This window comes from Emydura macquarii, unplaced genomic scaffold, assembly GCF_026122565.2.
Source record: "Emydura macquarii macquarii isolate MOO-44397 ecotype Brisbane River unplaced genomic scaffold, CSIRO-AGI_Emac_v2 contig_705, whole genome shotgun sequence".
Taxonomy (NCBI): Eukaryota; Metazoa; Chordata; order Testudines; family Chelidae; genus Emydura; species Emydura macquarii.
This window is the reverse complement of record NW_027130842.1, coordinates 4258690-4278880: the sequence shown is the minus strand read 5'-3', so window position 1 is coordinate 4278880 and position 20191 is coordinate 4258690. Positions and strand designations below refer to the sequence as shown.

Genomic DNA, 20191 nt, shown 5'->3' with positions numbered 1-20191 from the left:
TGAACATCCCGTGGTACTATTCTACTGAAATAGCTTATTTTAGCTACTTACATAGGAAATACGAAACAAGATTAAAGTGGATGAGTAATAAGTATGCTTAAGCAATACCTAAGTCTTGAGAAATAAAGGCTGAATTATGGTTTTCTACTGTGAAGATAAAAAAGGCACCACTTTACTCCCTGTATGCATTGTTATATCTAATTGCTTTAGTGAAGTTTTTAATGTCTAGATCTATAGATGAGGCACCCTAAGTGCAAAGACTTAAAACTATTTAAGCATGCCTGGAGCTTATAATGGATCAAATTTATACAGTAAGCAAAACTGTCATAGAAAGTATAATTAACAAGCCTATACAGCTATGCAAGAATGAGCTGAGTTCTTTTCTGTATATCAGCAGAATAAACGGTCACTATTGCAGAACCAAACTGTCGTCTTGCACGCATGGAACTCTATAGAAAATTGTGTGGTTCCATAGGTGTAATAAACAGGATTTATGATGTGGAATTTTACAGTGGCGACGAATGATCGAGGAAAAAAATCTCAGGATGAGTTTGCTTGTAAATTGCATCAATCTCAATATGCAAGTCATGGAGACACAACAGATGTGTAATTCCATACTATCTTTTAAAATAGAACTGCATTTTAAACTGGTCATTTTTAAGCATTACACTTTTGTATAACAAAAAATAACCTGTACTATTAATATTTATCATATTTTAACAGTAAAAGACCTCCCTCTACCCAGATTTGGTCTGTCGAAGAATGAACAAGAATTGAGACACACAGCCTTGTATTCTTCAGATGCTGATAACTCAGCCTCATATTCAGGTGTAATTCCTCCACCACCTGGCCGGGTTCAAGTCAAAAAAGGCTCTGTGAGCCATGATGCAGTCCAGCAACGTACATCAACAGATCAACAGGTAACTAAAATTTAAGCATGACTTTTGTTCAGGGTATGATGCCATTGTAGTAGTGTAGGTCCCACTAGTGTTACTACACTCTAGCTATTGTTTTGGATTAACTTCTTTAAAACAAATTCATGCAAGCGTTACTAAATATGTGAAAACTTTATATATTTCAGTTATGCAGTGCTGAAAGTATATGTGGTACCTGAGGTATAAGACAGTTTTTCTGCTCAGATCTGCTTAAAGTCTAAGTCTGAAAATATCACCCGTGATGACTGACGAAGTATTGATTAGGAAGGGAGAATGAGGGTTATGGTTTATTGTGAGGTATCACATAATAACTTGGTTTGGTTTATGTAGGTTCGTTCTCTTCTCTTCTAAAAGAAACTATATAGTGTTTAAATTCATAGTTGATATGCAATTCCTAATTATTTCCAATCAAGCTAAGCTTTTAAATATTTAAAATCTGCTGCCTGGATCCCAAATGGTGGTGGTTAAGCTAAACACATTTCACAGAGTTGCAGGTGTGCCACACTTTCAAAATTGCTACACTTTAACTATAAGTAATTTTTGGGGGTGTAAATTTTTTACACACCCAAGCAATCAGGTTTCACGTGTCCATTTTTTACTCTGAAAAAAATTGCAGTGTATTAAACATAAATTATCTAGATCTAAATTTATTTCAAAGACAAGCCAGCAGTTCTTCTTTTTGGGGAATGGGGGGGAATAATTCACCTCCTCTTTCCCTTAAAAATGCAACACATTTTATTTAAGAAATAGGTGCTCTAACCTTTTCTTGGAATGTATTCTCTATCTTGCCATTCAATAGTTTAGCTCTTTGATTTATAAATTAAATCAACAGATGAGAATCAGAACTTTGCTAACATCTTAAATGCTAATCAGATACTACAGTTAAATGTGTTACTTAATGAATTCATCTTAGTTCAACATCTGTTTTTTGTTTTCGAGAGAATGGATAAACTCACTTTCAGTGACCCAGCACTTTATTCCACTTCAATAAAAGCAAGCATGGGTGAATTCTTAGTGAAGAGCACTCTGCAAGAATATAACTAGAACACCTGATTTCTTTTGCATAAGAACAAAAAAAGACATTGGTTGTGCATTAAAGTGGGTTTTTTTCATTAGTATCTTATTCATTTTTAGAACACAAAGAACCAATAATCAGTACCCTTTGCTCACTGGTTTCTTTAACTCTCTTACTAAGGGATGAGCCAAGTAAAGAAGACAAATAGCAAGTGGGTACAGCTGTGACTTACAAGGAACTATCAGAAGGCCCAGTTTAGAGACTTTCTTGCTTGTTGAGTTTGGGGTCTGTATGCCTCCATTTTCTTTAGAGTATCTCTTCTCCATGTTTACAAGATAGAATGCACTTTCTAAATAAAAGCCAGGAAGGCTGTCATATAGAGTGCAACTATTAAAAATTGGTTTTAGGCCCATACTCCTGTACATATGTTAACTTTCCCATTTTTCTTCCAATTGTATGCTTTCTCCTGGGCTCCATATGGGGAGTTGAGACATCCACAGGAAGTAGGGATGAGACATGCTATCCAGAAACTTGGAGTACGTTGGCAGTAGAGCAGCTTATGGTCTGTGTGCAGCAGTGCGGCTTTCAAAGTGGGAGCAGAGAGTGTGGTAAAAGGAGCAGGGCAAGCAGCACTGGCAGTGCTGGAGATGGCTTGGCCTCTATGATCCTAGCTTTTCTGGAGCTCTGAACAGGTGGGTGTGAAGCAGCCCCTTAGAGAGTCTCTCCCCATTAAGGAATGAAGAATCTCAGGGCTTCTCCTGCATGTTGCTCCTGTGTGGGGTGTAACATTTTTAATGGACTTAACCTGGCATTTTACTTGGTTTGGCTAAGATAGCATTTATCTCCCACCTCAATTATGGTGTCTGGTTTCTTTATTTCCTCTTTAGTGGCAACTGTATTTTCTGGTCTGAGACCTATCAAGTTGTCAGTTAACTTAAAATGAAGGCATGAAACATTTGGGTTTGAAGTCCTAGTGAAAGGAACTTAATGTCTAGTAAAAGTATTTTTACTGGCTTTCAAGGTGTGCCTGTCAACAGTGGTTCTCAACCAGGGGTACATACATCCTTAGGAGTACACAGAGGTCTTCCAGGGGGTACATCAGCTCATCTAGATATGTGCCTAATTTTACAAAAGACTATATAAAAGCACTAGGCAAAGTCAGTACAATCTAAACCAGTACAATCTGGTTTATACTGCTCCATATACTATGCACTGAAATATAAGTACAATATTTTATATTCCAATTGATTTATTTTATAATTATATGGTAAAAATGAGAGTAAACAATTTTTCAATAATGTGCTGTGACACTTTTTTTGTCTGATTTTGTAAGCAAGTAGTTTTTAAGTGAGATGAAACTTGGGGGTAGCAAGACAAATCAGACTCCAGAAAGGGGGAAAGTAGTCTGGAAAGGTTGAGAGCCACTGGCCTATCACTTTTAAAATATGCAAATTAAGTATTGTATGGTCATCAAATGTACAAGTTGTTTCTTGATCAGATGTTATGTCCATGTGTACAGCTCCTAATATAAGTGGAACCTCTGCCACGGATAAAGGACAATATATGGATTACTTTCAAAGGTTACTTGCAAATGACTTTTTTGCAAATGAACTAACAGTGTTGTATGCTGAATGTCCCAAATAAGGAATTCTTCTATCTGAAATTGTTTCTGCAGATCTCTGCAACAAGATTTTGCATTCGATGACAGTGCAACGTTAGGAGCTTGCTCACCAATTGTGGTTATAAATGGGGGTATTATTTTCCTACCTGTCCTGGAACATCCGATCTTAGTCTCTTTCATGTTCTTGATAGTTTCTAGTAACTGTGTCGCTATATTACACTAGCTACAAGTGTTTCTGTTAATCTAGTTGGTGACCTGATTGGTAGGTGCAGAGATACTTTGCCTTTAGAAAGTATACCTCTTACATTGTGGTAAAATACTGACAACTGATTAACTGATCCCTGCTGTCTGGTAGAGGCATGTCTTTAAAGTGCATTCAGCCTTGTGGAGCATTCATTCAGCTTGAGGAGGGATAGAGCCAAATGATGAAAGGTTGTTCTTCTGGTGAAGGCCTCAAGGGCTTGTTCCTAAGAATCCCAGAGGCTGAAACCTACAGATTTTTCTTCAGAAATCCATGTAGTTGGACCAGTACCAGGAGCTCTCATTAGAATACACACTGTCCTTTGTTCCATTGATGGACATCTTTATTGAAAAAAGAACAAAGCAGGGAGATGATCTGAGGAAGGGGAAAGCGGCTTCTTAAAGGAGAAGCAATCCTAACTCTTAGAGCTGTTTTCAATGGACTGATGGGATTCCATGTATGACTACATCTATTTTGACATAATCTCACCAAGATCAGAGTAGTAAATCTTGCCCTCAGATGGATCAGTTCTGAGGGTTACTGAAGATGCTGTCAGATATGGTGCACCATAAGTTAGTATGTGGGCTCAGGAGGGCTTTGGGTTTTCTATTTTCATATTGGACATTCTCTTGATTTAGATAGTCTGTCTGGGATGGTGTCCAGTTCAGAATTACTCATCTTATTTCTGTGAAAATCTAGTTGTCCCTGTGAGTATTGGGATGAGTGAGCTGCTCTGTAAATCTGTATTCCAGATGTGGCTTTTTAAGTTTGTAGACAAGACTGATCTGAAGAGCAGATTCATAGCTCTTTGAGACTTCTTTCCTTGGTTCTGATTTCACCCATTAAGACTTGAATAGATGTCTAGGCATTGTCTGGCTGGTTAGAGACTGTTTTTCCTCAAGATCCTTTTTATCAATTTAATTTCTGGGGGGCAAGTTACCTATGTAGCCCCAGTATCTTCCTGCTCACACTTCTTCTCATGTCTTGTCCAAGATGCAGGGCCACGTTGAATCACTTAATTTGTATCCAAAATCTAGACAGACAGCACAGACTCTTAATCTTCTGGAAGCTCCCCTGCCTTAGTCTGCCTCAGTTGATATTTGAAGGAGAAGGGCAGGGATAAGTGACTGGGTAGTTTCTTGAAACTTCTTATTCTCTAGATAACTCACTGGTATGTTTTCTTCATAATCAGATCGTAGTAGGGTCTTTCAGGAAATGAAGAAACACCTACTTGGATTTTGGGGACTAACAATGGCTTTGCTAACTAATGGAGCTGGTCAAAACTTCTTGGCATTTCAATAAAAATTAATTGCAAAACAAAAAAAGCGCTTTTCTAATATCTCTAACTAATGAAAGGCTGCAGAGCTCTGAAGGTCTGGCAATACCCTACCTCTCTTGTGGCTGCCTAGAGGTGGATTGATCAGATTTACCAATCCCAGGTAAGGTGTATGAAAGGCTGTGTTAGATCTTCAGGTTGGACGTCCTGGAATATCTTATTCCTCTGCATTATCAATGTTGACTAATTACAAAACATGGATTGTGCAGCATGGTTACTGTCTCTAGTGTGTCATACACTGTCCTCCTTCCACATTCTTGTTCAGGAATCCTTCTTAAAACAAATGGAAGGCAGTAGCCACTTTCTTCTGCTGGCTGCTAGAGGACTGATATCAGATCAGTGCAAAGGTGTAAAGCTCTTTCTGTTTGCTATCTCTTTTCCAAGAGGGCTTTTCTACAGGGGTGACTGCTATATTTTACAGTCAGGATTTATTCAGTGTTTTGGGCTCTCAGGAAATACCTTTAGTTTGTGCCTGGGAATAAACATTTTGAGGGCCTAATGTTTTTTGGACTCCCTTTGGTACAGAAGATGTTGAGCATTAATTGCTACCCTATCTTTACGTTCAAAATTTTCACGTGCTTTTCCCTTAAATTGGCTATAAAGGGACTGACTAAGGAGTTAATTGGGCTTCAAGATACTTTTTTCCTTAAAATGTTAATGCTTAGGATAAAGGAAGAGAAATCTATTTTCCAGTCTACTCGGACTTGAATATTTATTGGGTCTTTGATGTATTCAATGGTTTTGCTATTTCCTTTGGTCTATTTTACGGAGTTGCAAAAGGTGGCCTTTGGAGGAAAGGTTCAATAGGTAACATCAGTGAACTTACTCCTTTGTCTTCAGTTTCACTGAGTCATGTATGCCTATGATTTCCTTTTGAGGATGAGGTTGCTTTTGATTTGGCTAAGTACAGTGCAGTACTGCCTTGTACAGTCTTGGCTTGACTCTCTTCACCAAGCTCTCCAAGATTCCTTTAGAACCACTGTGCATATCACTTTTTTTTTTTATTTGTTATATTTCTGGTAACTGTCACTTCATTTGGGAGAATAAAATCAGAGTCTTGATGATAGATTCTCAATCACTTGATTTAGTATTTCCTCCTTAACAAAATTACTTAACACATTTTTCCTAGGCCCAGAGTGGGTTTATTTAAATCACTAAATTTAATCATTATTTAAATCAGCAAACAAGAAACCTTGACTTAAATAATTTACTTTAATCTTGGTTTGCATTTGTACTTTTTAGTTATTTTTCTGTAGATGGGTTCATTCTCATTGGATTGATATAACCATAGAAGCATGTTGATTTGCAGCCAACCCTTTGTGCTATATACAGTTGAAAACTGCTTGTTAAATTCAAATGGCTATCTATACACATTTATTAAGCAATTAAATAGCTTAGTATACTTTTATTTAGATTCTTAATTTTTACATATGGTGGTGAATACTGTGCTTGATTTACTAGATTTTTTTTTTTATTTGATTTATGTCAAACTGTATGTGGATCACAATTGGAATTCAATTAAAGGTATGAAAACAGCATACCCGTCTCAGACCTGTCCAAGTATGGCTGGGATTGGTATATACACCAGGCCATCATCTGTTAGAGAAGATGATCACAGTCCCACCGGCGGTGATCCTCACCCTGCAATGGTGGCTCAAGAAGGAGGGGCTTCCCCTTTTTGAGACCAGTTCAGTCAATGTTGCTGGTCACCGACGCCTGAGACATGGGATGGGGAACCCACCTGGGGCCCCGCCGGGCCTACAGGTCTCAGACGAACTGTCCCTTCACATCACTGTCGAGCTGAGAGTGGCTTAGCGTGCCAGGCATTTCTTTCCCAACTGCAGGGCAAATGCATCTCCATACTCAGACAATTCTACAGCAATGTTCTACATAAACAGGGTGGAGCCTGCTGCTTTCCCTTATGCCAGAAAGCAATGAATCTGTGGGATTACTGCATAGCCCAGTCCATTCACTCTGAGGCATTTTACCTGCCAGGTTCACAGAACAAGCTGGCAGACCACATGAACAGATCCTTCGTCAGCCATCACAAATAGTCTGTTTGCCTGGCTGTCCTGAATGTCATTTTCCAGAAGTGAGGATTCCCCAAATAGAGTTGTTTGCAACCAAGCTCAACAGAAAATGTCCCCAGTTCTGCTCATATCTGGGGCACAGTCTGGTATCCTTCTTGGACGCTTTCTCCTTTCCTAGGAAGGGAGTCTTTTGTATGCCTTCTCTCTCTCAGCCCTGATCCATAGGGTATTGCTCAAGGTCAGGAGGGACAAAGCAAGGACGAGCCTTATAGCTCTGGCATAGCCACAATAAAATTGATTCTCAACTCTCCTGCATCTGTTAGAGGACAAACCTATCAGCCTACCAATGCTCCCGGATCTGATCTTGCAAGAACAGGGCCGCTTGCTCCACCCAAACTTCACATCACTGCTTCTGACGGCGTGGAAGCTTCATGGTTGAACAGGGCTGCTCGGCTCTTGTGTGTAGATGATTTTTATGAATAGAGAAAGCCATCAACCAGATCAGTGTAAGTGGCGAAATGAAAGAGGTTTTCATTATGGACATCAAGAAAAGAGGTCCTGCCAAATGAGATACTCCTGACTCTTATCCTGGACTATTTGCTCTACTTGAAGAAATTAGGCCTTGCGTTGTCACCCATACAAATTCACTTGGCCATGATTTTGTCTTTCCATCCACTGATAAATGGCTGGACAGTGGTTGCTAACCCAATTTGCTCTAGGATTTTGAAAGGGCTGGAGCATTTATACCTCAAGGTGCATCAACCCTGCCTCCCTGGGTCCCCAGCCTGATGCTGTCAAGGCTCATGGGACCCCTGTTCAAGCCTCTGGTGACATGTTCCTTGCTCCATCTCTTTTGGAAAGTAATCGTCTTAGTTGCCATTACTTCAGCTAGGAGGGTTTCAGAGATCAGGGCCCTTACCTCCAGACAGGGTTGCCAACTGTCCGTAAATTTGCAATTTTACTGCTGTCCGTAAATAAATAAAAACGTCCATTAAAATAGAACCTTAACCAAGGGGGAGGAGTGGCAGCTCCATCTGAGCTCTGTCTTCCAGGCCCGCTGGCCCGGCACTGCCCGGCTCCCTGCCTGCGCTTCAGCCAGTTGCTCCTGCTGCTGGCATGCTGCCACCGCCTACACTGGCTGCGGCTCAGCAGCCATCCACAGCCTGTCCACTCTTCATACTGCCCACTTCCCAGCCACCGACGCCGCACTCCTGCAGTCGCCGCATATGCCTCCAGCACTACAAGCAGGCAAGTGGCCCATGGGGAGTGGAGTGGGACTACTCAGGCAGGGGGTGGCTCTGTGACCAGACAGACCCACCTGTCGCTAACGGTAGTACCCCTCCTCTACTTCGGCCGGCTGGTTTCTCTCCCCCCCCTCCCCCCCCCGCACATAACGGCAGCCCCGCCAGTTCCCCCTCCCCCACTCCATCCTGGCACCCGCCCCCTGCCCGAACTTTCCCGGCCCAGCTCACCTGCGCTGCTGTGGCCTGCCGATGCTGACCCCAGCCCAGCTGCCTGCCCAACTCCCTTTGCTGCCTGCCTACTGCTGCCGCCCCTGTTCAGCAGTTCAAAGTTGGAGTAATGGGGGTAGGGGGTGTGTGGATGAGGGAACCATGGGCTGGCGCCAACCTGGGTAGTGGGGGCCAGGGGCTACTGGCCGGGGCAAGTGGGGGGGGGGCTGGCTGACGGCTGGGAGGAGAACTGGGACTGGAAGGGGAAGCACAGCAGCAGCCAAGCCCAGCTCCGAGACAGAGTCCGGCTCCCAGTCTCAGCTCAGTCAGTCAGTGGCAGTACCCAGCTGGCGCAGGGAAGGACTGGGACCAAAGGACAGCAACCGCAGAGCCCCCTGGCACAACACAGTAGGGAAGGGAGAGCTGAGCCGGGCTCCTGTCCCGGCACTGTCCTGTGGCTGCGGATGTCAAGCCGACTCAGGTATGCTGGGCGGGCGGGCGGCTGGGCACCAGCAGGGCACAGGTAAGATGCCCCGTGGGCCCCTCTGTGCTCCCCGGGGGGATGCGCCATTGCACCTGGAACCCCTGATTCTGTTTGTGGCAGGATATCTGCCACTCCTCTCCAGAGCCTTCCCCATTGTGCATCCCCCAGCCAGGCATTCCTCCTGCCTTTCCTCCTCCTCCTGCCCCCATATTCCCCTCTCCCCTTCCCAATCCCATCCCTCTAGCCAGGCAGCTCTACCTACTGGCTGATCCCTGCCCCTGGACCCAGGGAGGGAGCACCCTCTCCCAGCAGGTGCCAACTGGAGCTGTGATTTGAAGCACGTGTGATCTGGGGCAGGAGGGGTCACTAGCCAGTGCTATGCTCTCACCTCGGCAGCCAGGGAAAGGCATGGGCTAGTTTGGCTCCCCTCCATTCTGAATGGGGCAGCCCATTTGGTGCAGGGGATCAGGGGGCGCAAATGCAATAATTGGTGAGCCTCAGAGACACATGGTACGTGCCCCTTCATCTCAGCCACAGCAAGCATGGCTGAGTGGAGAAAAAATGTTGAGGAAATATAGTCAATTCCTCAGAAAAAAGGTAAACACAAAAGTACTGCAACTAGTGTGTTCATTTCAGTACTCCTGGTGTAAAGAAGTTGAATTTAAATACTGGCTTCAACAAGACATTAATAAAAACAACGCTGTTTGTTCTTGGTGCTAGAAGACATTCAGCTTTGCACGTGTTGGTGTGAAAGATGTCAGGAGCCATGCAAAGAGTGTGAAACACATCAGTATTGCTACAGCCGGATCCCAGCCATCAGGAATTGCTAATTTTCTTGCAAAAACGAAGAATGATTGAGACATCAAGATTTCATCAGCAGGTAACAGAGTCTGAATTTAAAATGGTAAACTTTATTGTGCAAAATAATTGGCCCTCAAGTTTGATGGATGACCTAAGTGACCATGTGAGAGACTGGTTTGCTACCTCAAAAATTGCCAAAGAAGTGCACTGCAGAAGGACAAAGTCATCAGTTCTTGTGAAGAATGTTTTAAGCAGAGTTAAAAAGAGACCTGCCAGATAAACTCAAAAATCATCCATTTACGTTGATGATAGATGAATCTACCGATGTTGCTACAACCCGGAAAGTTGCTCTTGTAGTGATATATTTTGATTACAAGATGGGAAAAGTACAGTACAAATTCTATCACTTAGTGGACATTTCCAAAGCTGATGCGGAATCCATTTTTGCTGTAATATTGTTGTGCTTTAAAGAAAATGACATTCCACAACAACAAACGTAATGGCACTTGGAACAGATGGAGCTAATGTAATGATCGAGGCAAAAAACTCCGTGCTGTCAAGATTCAAAGAAGTGCAGCCTAATATTTTTCACATTCATTGTAGCTATCACTTTGTTGCACTTTGCTCTTCCGATGTTTGCAAGGCACTGCCAAACACCATGGAACAATTTTGTAGAGATATTCACAGTCATTTCTCAAACAGTTGCAAAAGGCAGCAACTTTACAAAGACTTTCAAGCGTTTGTTGAAGCAAACACAATTAAGATACTGAAACTGTGTTAAACTTGATGGTTGAGCCTTCTGGGGTGTGTTCAGAGTGCTAAACTAGTCTGATGCCCTTGTAAGTTACTTTCAATCAAAAGAAAATGACAGGCTAGTTACAGTAGAACGAATTGCTCTGCAACTGTTGGATCCTGTCTCAAAATGTTTCCTTTTTTTGGCCACCGTGTCACCAGTGTTTGTCAACTTTAATAAGCTTTGCCAGCAGAACTCCCCAAATATTGCTTTGCTGCACGATGAATGCATAACACTGTTAAAAACAATCATGGCCTATTTCATTGTGCCCTCTGCTTTAGTTAATCTGAAAGCAGAGGATCTGCAACATTTTGATGTCATGGATTCAAGCAACTACAAAGCACACGAGCATTTTGTTTCCGCCCCCAAAAAAAAAAAGACAACTACAAGAAGTAGAGAACCAACATGCCATAGACATGTTCATGGAGAATGTACTGCAGTTTTATTTAAAAGTGGTGAACAGTGTAAGAAAACGTATGCCAATTAACAACAAGGTGCTGAAATTGGTACAAGTTCTTCAATCAAGCTGTAAAAGTACAGCAAGCTCAGAAGACCTTTTCCAGCTTGCAATGCTTTTCCCACAGGTTGTAAATGAAAATGCACTTGATATATTGGAAAAGGAATTAATAGAGCACCAAGTGAGATAGACTTAACAGATTTTCAACAAGATCTGGCAATTGATAAATACTGGCACCAAATTTCACTTTTGTCAATATCCAGTGGAGAGCCACGTTTCCCTACACTTTCCAGGTTCTCCATGAATATGTTGGCTTTGCCACACAGTACTCGAGAAGTGGAATGCATATGTTCTCAAATGAATCTCATAAAAACAGATGAGATCAGCTGTCCAAAGAAATGCTGGATGGAATTTAGACAGTGAAGACTGCAATTAAAAACAGCACAGACTTCAATCCAAGTAAGGAAATGATCGAGTCAGCAAACGTGTCCATGTATGACCACAGGAGGCAACAGGAGACTGTGACATATCATAATGTCACATTAATGTCACTTTATGATTATTATAATGTGATATTGTATTGTATTGTTGTTTTTAGTGATGTCAGTAAAAAGTTTACTATGTCAGTAAAAAAAATCAACTTCACTTGTCAGTAAAAACGAAAATGCAAGGTTGGCAACCCTGCAAACCACCATATACTGTCTTCTTTTGGGACAAAATGCAACTTAGACCACATCCATTCCTCCTTCCTAAGATGGTCTCACACTTTCACAGTAGCCAGGACATTTTTCTCCTTGTTTTTTACCCAGAGACACATGCTACCATGGAGGAACGAAGACTTCCCTCTCTAGATGTTAGGCGTGCACTGGCTTTCTACGTAGATAGGACTAAACCATTTCAGAAGACCATTCAACTCTTTGTGGCAGTTATGGAAAGAATGAAAAGGGATCCAGTCTCAGCTCAGAGAATCTCTTCATAGATTACATCATGCGTATGCCTGTGCTGTGAGCTGGCAAAGGTTTCACCTGCTCACCTAACCTGCATTCCATGAGGTTGCAAGCTTCGTCAGCAACGTTTGTGGCACAGGTCCTGGTCCTGGACATCTGCAAGGTGGAGACCTGGTCATCCATACACACGTTCACGTCACACGGTGCCATCACGCAACAGGCTAGAAGTGATGTTGCCTTTGGACAAGCAGTACTACAGTCTGTATCAACGCAGAACTCCAATCCTGCCTTCTAACTCACAGCTTGGGAATCACCTATGTCAGAATGGACATGAGAAAGTACTTGAAGAGGAAAAATGGTTACTAAGCTTTCCATAACTTGTTCTTTGGGATGTGCTGCTCACGTCTGTTCCAAAACCTACCCACCTGCCCTTCTGTTGGAATAACTTCAAGAAGGAACTGGGGGCAGGGCAGCAGCTGCCTATATAGTGCACCATGACAGCATTACTCCAGGGGGCACCAGAGCTGATCCGACACAACACTAGGAAAAAGCTTTCGGCAACAGCACACACAATGCATGAACCACTACATTGGAATGAACAGGAGCAACACATCTCTAACACCAGTTATGGAAGGGTTCGTAACCGTTTTTTCCTGCTTTTTCAACTCCCAGTTGGTTTCTCAGCTTTGAATGAAGTAATCCAAATGTAGAAAATACTCTGCACCTGCCAGCCAAACTGAAGCCAAAAGTTTTTCTGCAGAACAAATTAAAAGTACATGTTTGGAAAAATTATAAAGACTGAAAATACGATACTGCAATTCAGTACATGAGATTGTGACATATTTATAAAGCTTGAGGTGACCTGAGAAGTTACATCCTCCCACCCCCCAAAATTCTGTGTAATTAAAAGACAGCACCATTTAACTCCCTGATGCAGCATATTTTTATTTAAATGATTTTAATAATTTATAAGTTTAGGCCTTAACATAGGTTCTTTGAGTAATGATCCCTATATGTATTCCAATCGTGGGTGCACGTGCGTGCCACGTGCCGGAGCTGGAAGGATTCTGTAGCAGTTGTCTGTTGACCCAGATGTGTAGCGTGTCTTCTCATGCTCCCAGCTGAGGTTATAATAGCCAGTGTGGGTCGATGCTCCTCCAATTCCCTCTTACCATTGCATGGCTGGAACCAGAACTCCTGTTCCTCTGTGCGCTCATGGTGTTTTCACTGACAGCCTGTCCTCAACCTGTGTATAGTTCTTCATTCTAGTTTTCATGTAGTCAGTTAGTTCTTAGGTGTTACTTTGTTCCCGGTTGGGGTCTCACCGCCCCACTGGGAAACTGCGGTCTTGCTGACCCTCCTGGGAACTATGCGTCACAATCTGGGGCTCAAGAACTGCGATTCCTGCCTTCGTTCCTTCTCGGTGAACAACAATCACCAATGCTGTCTCTGCTGCCTCAGAGGAGCCCACGACACAGCTTACTGCACTGCCTGTAAAACATACCCACTGCAGATCTGAGAAGCGCACCTACTTCACCTCCAGAAACACCTCATGGAGGAAGCCATGAGACCACGCACATAGTTGGACCCGGTACTGGGAGTGCAGCACCTGTCACCAGTGGGCAGTGTGCCTTCTGGCACATCCTCTGCCTCAGATCTAGTGGCACTATCGGTACCACACAAGCCCAAGCATGAGAGTAGAAAACTTGTTTGGACACAGAAGCAGGTCTCTAGCGGGAACTGTGATCTTACGTTTATTTAATTTGGTAACTACTTTTGATCTCTTTACATTTGCCACTTACCACTTAAAATCTATTTTTCTGTAGTTAATAAACCTGTTAATGTTTTATCTTAACTAGTGTCTTTTGAAGTGCTTAGACAAACTGCTCAGTATCAAAAGCTGGTGCATATTCCTTCCACTTTGAGGGAAGGGCGGACTGGATATTGATCTTCACTGGTCAGGCTTTTTGACAAGTGTAGGCGGTGTGGTCCTGGGCTCAGGAGCCAGCTGGGGTTTCTCTATTGTTCGTTTGTGAGTGGTTGGAAAGCATTCATTGAACTAAGCTAGGTGCAGTCCCTCCAGTGGAGTGCCGTCTAAGTGCAAAACCTGTCAGAGGTTTGTAGCCTGTCACGGCATCACAGTGTGAGAGGGAGCCCAAGCTGGTCAGACGGAGGGCTCAGTAGTATCCCAACTACCAGGCGGTACCCCAAGGGTTCTGCATACCATTACAGCTGCATGCTTTGTTCTATGTAGGGCTTGTCTACACTTACAGTGCTGCAGCAGCATAGCTGCACCAGAGCAGCTGCACTGCTGTAGTGCTTAGTGAAGGCACTACCTGTGCCAGTGGGAGAGCTTCTCCTGTCGGCGTAGGTACTTCACCTCCCCAAGAGGTGGTAGCTATGTCGACGGCAGAAACCCTTCCGTAGACATAGCACAGTTTATCCCATGGTTTAGGTTGGTAGGTATAACTATGGGCATGTCTGCACTACAAACTGAAGTCGACCTATGTTAGGTCGTCTTACAGCCACAACAGTAACCACACAACTGTCATCCTGTTGGTGGTGTGTGTCCTCACCGGGAGCACTTCTACAGAGTTGACAGGTGCAGTGTGAGGGGCTGAGAGCCTGGGCGCTCAGCTCCCCACTAGAAGCCCAGATTGCTTCCAGGACTCTCAGCTCCCTGCTGTCTGCCCAGAGCCCAGGTGGCTTCCAGGCTCCCATTGGGAAGCTGGGAGCCTCAGTGCAGCTGGGCTGCCATCAGGGAACAGGGAGCCGGGAACCCTGGCAACACCCAGGCTGGAGCTGGAGCTCCCGCCTGCCCTGGAGTGACAGCTTGAACTGAGCCTGACTTTCTTTTCAATCTCATGGTTCCAGCAGTGAGCCATGAAATTGACAAGAATGACTACCAACAGCAGATGTAAGTAATCCACAGTGTCTTTATAGACATTGTGTTGCCCTAACTACCCCAACTTAAGCCCTACGCCTCTCCTGGAGGTGGAGTTATGACTGTGTAATAGGGCACTTACATCGGCTGGAACAAGATTGTAGTGTAGACACCTTATGTCGATGTAAGCTGCCTTACATTGACCCAACTCTGTAGTATAGACCAGGCCTAAGTTGTTTGAGTGACATAGTTATACTGACATAAGTTTTAAATATAGACCAAGGCTCAGTTTGTTAGTTGTAGATAGTTACTGGTTGCTGAAAATATTGTTTTATTTATTTCAAGGAAATCTTCCCTTTAAGGAGCATTTCCAGTTTACTGAAGTTTAAATATTACCTTGTGTAGAGAAGCAATCCTGGTCAGTGACATGCAGTCTAAGGCCTTGTCTACACTAACACTTATGCTGGCAAAACTTGTGTGTCTCATGTGCGATAAATATACCCTCCTAAGTGGCATAACTTTTGCTGGCATAAGTGCTTGTGTGGACAGTGCAATGTTGGCGGGAGAGCTCTCTGCCGTTGACATAACGTGGCTATACAGGCACTTTTACAGCAGCTCAGCTGTATCTATACAACTACGCCGCTGCAAGTTAAGTGTAGACTAGCCCTAAGTGCGTTTGTTGTCTGGGAAAGTCATATATTTCTGTAGGATGAAACTTCTGTTTGGCCCTCAAATCCAGGGCACAGAATTACCAGGAAATCAAGCTATGACTGTTCATGATGGAGTGCTCCTTTTGCCCTGCTTCAGAGCCAAGTCAGGAGAACCCCATAGACTTCAGTTCTTCTCTAGTGCCCCTTTGACTTTCTTCAAAGATCATAAGAAGAGCTCTAATTCTCCTTTTAAGGTACCTGCCTCAAAAAGACCTAGTTTTCTGACCAGGTCAACAGCCTTAAGCTATGTCTACATTGACTGCAGCAAAGTCGCCACTGTCAGTTTGACTTACCTGGATCAACTGAGCAGTGAGTGAAGACTCACTCAGTCGATCCAGAAGTCGATGCTATTAATCCACCCCTGCAAGTGGCGCAGCGCTGCGTCAACAGGAACGCAGATCCCGTCGGCACAGTGCTGTGAAGACGGCACGCAGAAGAGAAGCACAGAAGTTGACGGGAGTTACTCCCATTGACAGCCGCCGAATCACTGAGGTAAGTGTAGACCAAGCCTCAGGTGCTCTGTCCTCAAGACTTGGTACCACAGAGGTGAGTGGCTCTTTCAGTGCCAGCGAGGCAGGAAAATCCCACAGTTCTAAAGGTAAACATGGCTCTGGAAAGGCTCCAATACCATCAAGTGGACATGGTCAGAGAAAACAGATCAGTACAGTCTGTTAACCCCTCTCCCAGTACCCTTATTGAGCTCTTCAGCACTGTGTAAGACTAAGTCTTCATCTACATTAGTAGTGCCTATGAAGCACTCAAAACCATAGTTATGTTCGGCAGGAGCAAACAAACTGGTGTGTTGGTACTGCAGCCTCTCTCAGTATCTGAAAGACTTATTGATGGCTACTGAACCAGAGTCTCCATTGCTGGCAAATACCAAGAGATGCTTGGTACCAAGAACTTCTCGATCTCATGAACCTTATGCATCCCTAGTACTGTCAACTGCCTTTTCAGTCGGAACTACCCCATTAGAAGAAGAGGATGATGATGGAGACTTCCCTTAAGTATCATTGATTTCTGTTCAGGATTCTCCTACCTATCCATATATGAACCCCTTTCTTGAAGAGACGGAAGATGTCTGGCGACCTCATCACTTCTGCTGGGAGAAACCCTAGATGACACCACCTCCTTCATATGGTTCTCAATGGCTATATTGGGATCACTGGGCCACTTATCACCAACAGTTCTCAAGGGCCCTGATCCTCTCCCATCAGGAAAGTAGGGACACTAATGCTTCTCCCAGCAACAGGAGGAAACTTTCAAGAATCAAGAGACTAGGGTGGACAAAAGCTGTCCCCTCAGACTACCACTCGTCATTTTCACCAGATAAAATGATAATGCCTCCTCCTCCATCTAGATCTGATAATTTTCACCAGTTTCAAGACTTCATTAAATGGGTGGCAGACTCCTCGCAGATATCTCTTGAGGAGGTCGAAGAATCCCAACAAAAGCTGTTTGATATTCTTCACTCAACATTGCCATCCAGAGTTGGTTTTCCTATCAACGAGACTCTGCTGAAACCTGCAAAAGCCATTTGGCAAACCCCGGCTACAGTAACACCCACTTGTAAGAGATAGGTATTATGTTCCTACCAACAACGGAGTTCTTTTTTTCCACCTGCCACCCAGCTCTGTGGTGGTTGATGTGGAGAATGAACAAGACAAACTCTAAGTCCACCCCGTTTGACAGACCAAAGGTACTTAAACCTTCTGGGGAGAAAATGTTACTCATCAGCAATTTTATAATTCTGCATTTTGAATTACCAGGCACTGATGGCCAAATACAACTTTACAAATTATGCAAAATTTGATTCCTTTAGTCTGGAGGAATGTGTTCGAATAAAAGGAACAATTTCAGGCTACCATAGCTGAAGGATAGTTACTGGCCAGGACATCTCTTCAGGCAGCTCTTAATGCGCATATACTGTAGCCCATTGCATCATCGCCCATTGCATCATCACCCAGTGATGATGTGCAGCACATCCTAGCTACAATGCTCTAGTTTCCCCCATAGAAACCCAGAATATGGTAGAGCATCTCTTGTTTGATGATCTGAAGTTGTTGGTGGAGAGTATTGACAAATGTTGTATACTCTTAAAGACTACAGGACTATATTACGCTCATTAGGCATCTACACTCCGTGTGAACAAAAGACAAACACGTCAGTTCCTCAACAGGTCAGATGCTCCCTAGACTGGTGGAAGGTTCATCACAATCTTAGGGGTGGGGATCCCCTTCCTCCAACCCACACCAATGGTAACCATAACCACAGATGCATCTGTTAGGATACTGGGGGGGGGAGGTACCTCAATGCTCTAATGGTACAGGGCAGATGGTCACACCAAGAGACACCATCAAATTGTTGGAGCTCAGAACGATCACAAATGCCTGCCTTCATGTTCTGCCTCTTATCAGACACAGGTCAGTCCAAGTCGTGACAGACAACATGGCCTGCATGTTCTGTATCATTCAGCAGGGAGGAGCAAGATCCACTTCTCTGTGCTGAAGCAATAAAGTTATGAAACTGGTGCATAAAGGATCGCATAAGAACTTCAGCAGTGTATCTTCCGAGCAGGCATGATGTCACAGCCAACACTGTCAGCGGATGTTTGTCTCAAGACCACAAATGGGAGTTGGATTCCCACATTCTGTTTGGCGTATTTCTGTGGGTTTCAAGAAGCGGACTTCTTTGCCACAGCTTAGAACAAAAAATGCCATCTATTCTGTTCATTTGAGGGGAGGGAGGGCAGATGTGCATGGTCGCAATTCCTTGGGGGAATCCTTTCTCATGTGGATGAAGAAGCTGTTTTATGCGTTTCCCCTGATTCCTCATTTTCAAAGTGGTGAACCAAATTAGACAGGACGAGACCAAAGTTTATCCTAATAGCCCTGACAGAGTCAAGGTAGGCCTGGTTTCCTTATCTGTTTCACCTTGCTCTCTGTCCAGTGACAAATCTTTCAATCATTCCTCATCTCATAAAGTCATAGACTCTAAGGTCAGAAGGTACCAATATGATCATCTAGGCTGACCTCCTGCACAATGCTGGCCACAGAACCTCACCCACCCACTCCTCTAATAAACCTCTAACCTATTACTGAGTTATTAAAGTCCTAAAATCATGGTTTAAAGACTTTAAGATACAAAGACTCCACCAGCAAGTGAGCCGTGCCCCATGCTAAAGAGAGAGGCAACTCCTCCCCCCCCCCCGCCCCCCCTCCCCTCCTCCCCAAGCCTTTGCCAATCTGCCCTGCGGGAAAATTCCTTCCCAACCCCACATATGGCGATCAGTTATGCCCTGAGCATGTGGGCAAGACTCACCAGCCAGACACCCAAGAAAGAATTCTCTGTAATAACTCAGAACCCACCCCATCTAACATCTCTTCACAGACCATTGGTATAACTACCACCCAGTAGTCAAAGATCAGTCAATTGCCAAAAAGGCTGTCCCATCATACCATCCTCTCCATACATTTATCAAGCTCAGTTTTGAAGCCAGCTAGGTTTTTTGCCCCCACTGATCCCCCTTAGAAGGCTATTCCAGAACTTCACTCCTCTGATGGTTAGAAACCTGCATCTAATTTCAAGTCTAAACTTCCTGATGGCCAGTTTATATCCATTAGTTCTTGTGTCCACATTGGCGCTGAGCTTAAATAATTCCTTTCCTTCCCTGATATTTATTCCTCTGATGTATTTATATCCTATCTCGCCTCAACCTTCTTTTGGTTAGGCTAAAACTCTTTGAGTCCCCTCTCATAAGGCAGGTTTTCCATTCCGCGGATCATCCTAGTAGCCCTTCTCTGCACCTGTTCTAGTTTGACTTCATCTTTCATAAACATGGGCCCAGAACTGCCCATAGAATTCCAGATGAGGTCTCACCAGCACCTTGTATAATGGTACAAACAACTCCCTATCTCTACTGGAAATACCTCATCTGTTGCATCCAAGGACCACATTAGCTTTTTTCATATCCACATCACATTGGTGGCTCATAGTCAGCCTGTGATCAACGAAAAAGCTCAGTTCCTTCTCTTCCTTTGTCACTTCCAACTGATGCGTCCTCAGCTTATAGCGGAAATTCTTATTAGTCCCTAAATGCATGATCTTGTACTTTCCACTATTAAATTTCATCCTATTTCTATTACTCCAGTTTACAAGGTCATCCAGATCTTCCTGTATGATATTCCGATTCTTCTAAGATGTAATAAAGGTAGGGGCATTCAGAAAAAAATTGACTAAAAATATAAATAAAGGTATTCTTGGTAATACCTCCCAACTTTGTGCTGGTTTTCTGCTGCATTCAAATCTGAGCATTCTCCACCTCCAGGCTTGGCTCCTCAATGGCTCATAGGGTTAAAGTCTATCTGTTCTGCAGAGGTATAACAAATAGAATCTTTCCTACTATATAAATAATGTCATGCTGTCTGGAGTGGTTCACAACCATGAGTGCCAATCTCAGGGCAGATTGGTTGGATCTATAATTTGA

At 43.6% G+C, this 20191-nt stretch overlaps 1 protein-coding gene across 10 annotated transcripts in view; it reads left to right on the top strand.

Moving 5' to 3' along the window:
• REPS1 (RALBP1 associated Eps domain containing 1) overlaps nt 1–20191 on the top strand; it is a 106674-nt gene that overhangs the window by 20778 nt on the left and 65705 nt on the right. For all 10 annotated transcript variants that reach the window (XM_067542325.1, XM_067542327.1, XM_067542323.1 and 7 more), the window contains exon 3: nt 724–920. In XM_067542325.1, the coding sequence (XP_067398426.1) occupies nt 724–920 (197 nt within the window). The remainder of the gene's footprint in view (nt 1–723; nt 921–20191) is intronic.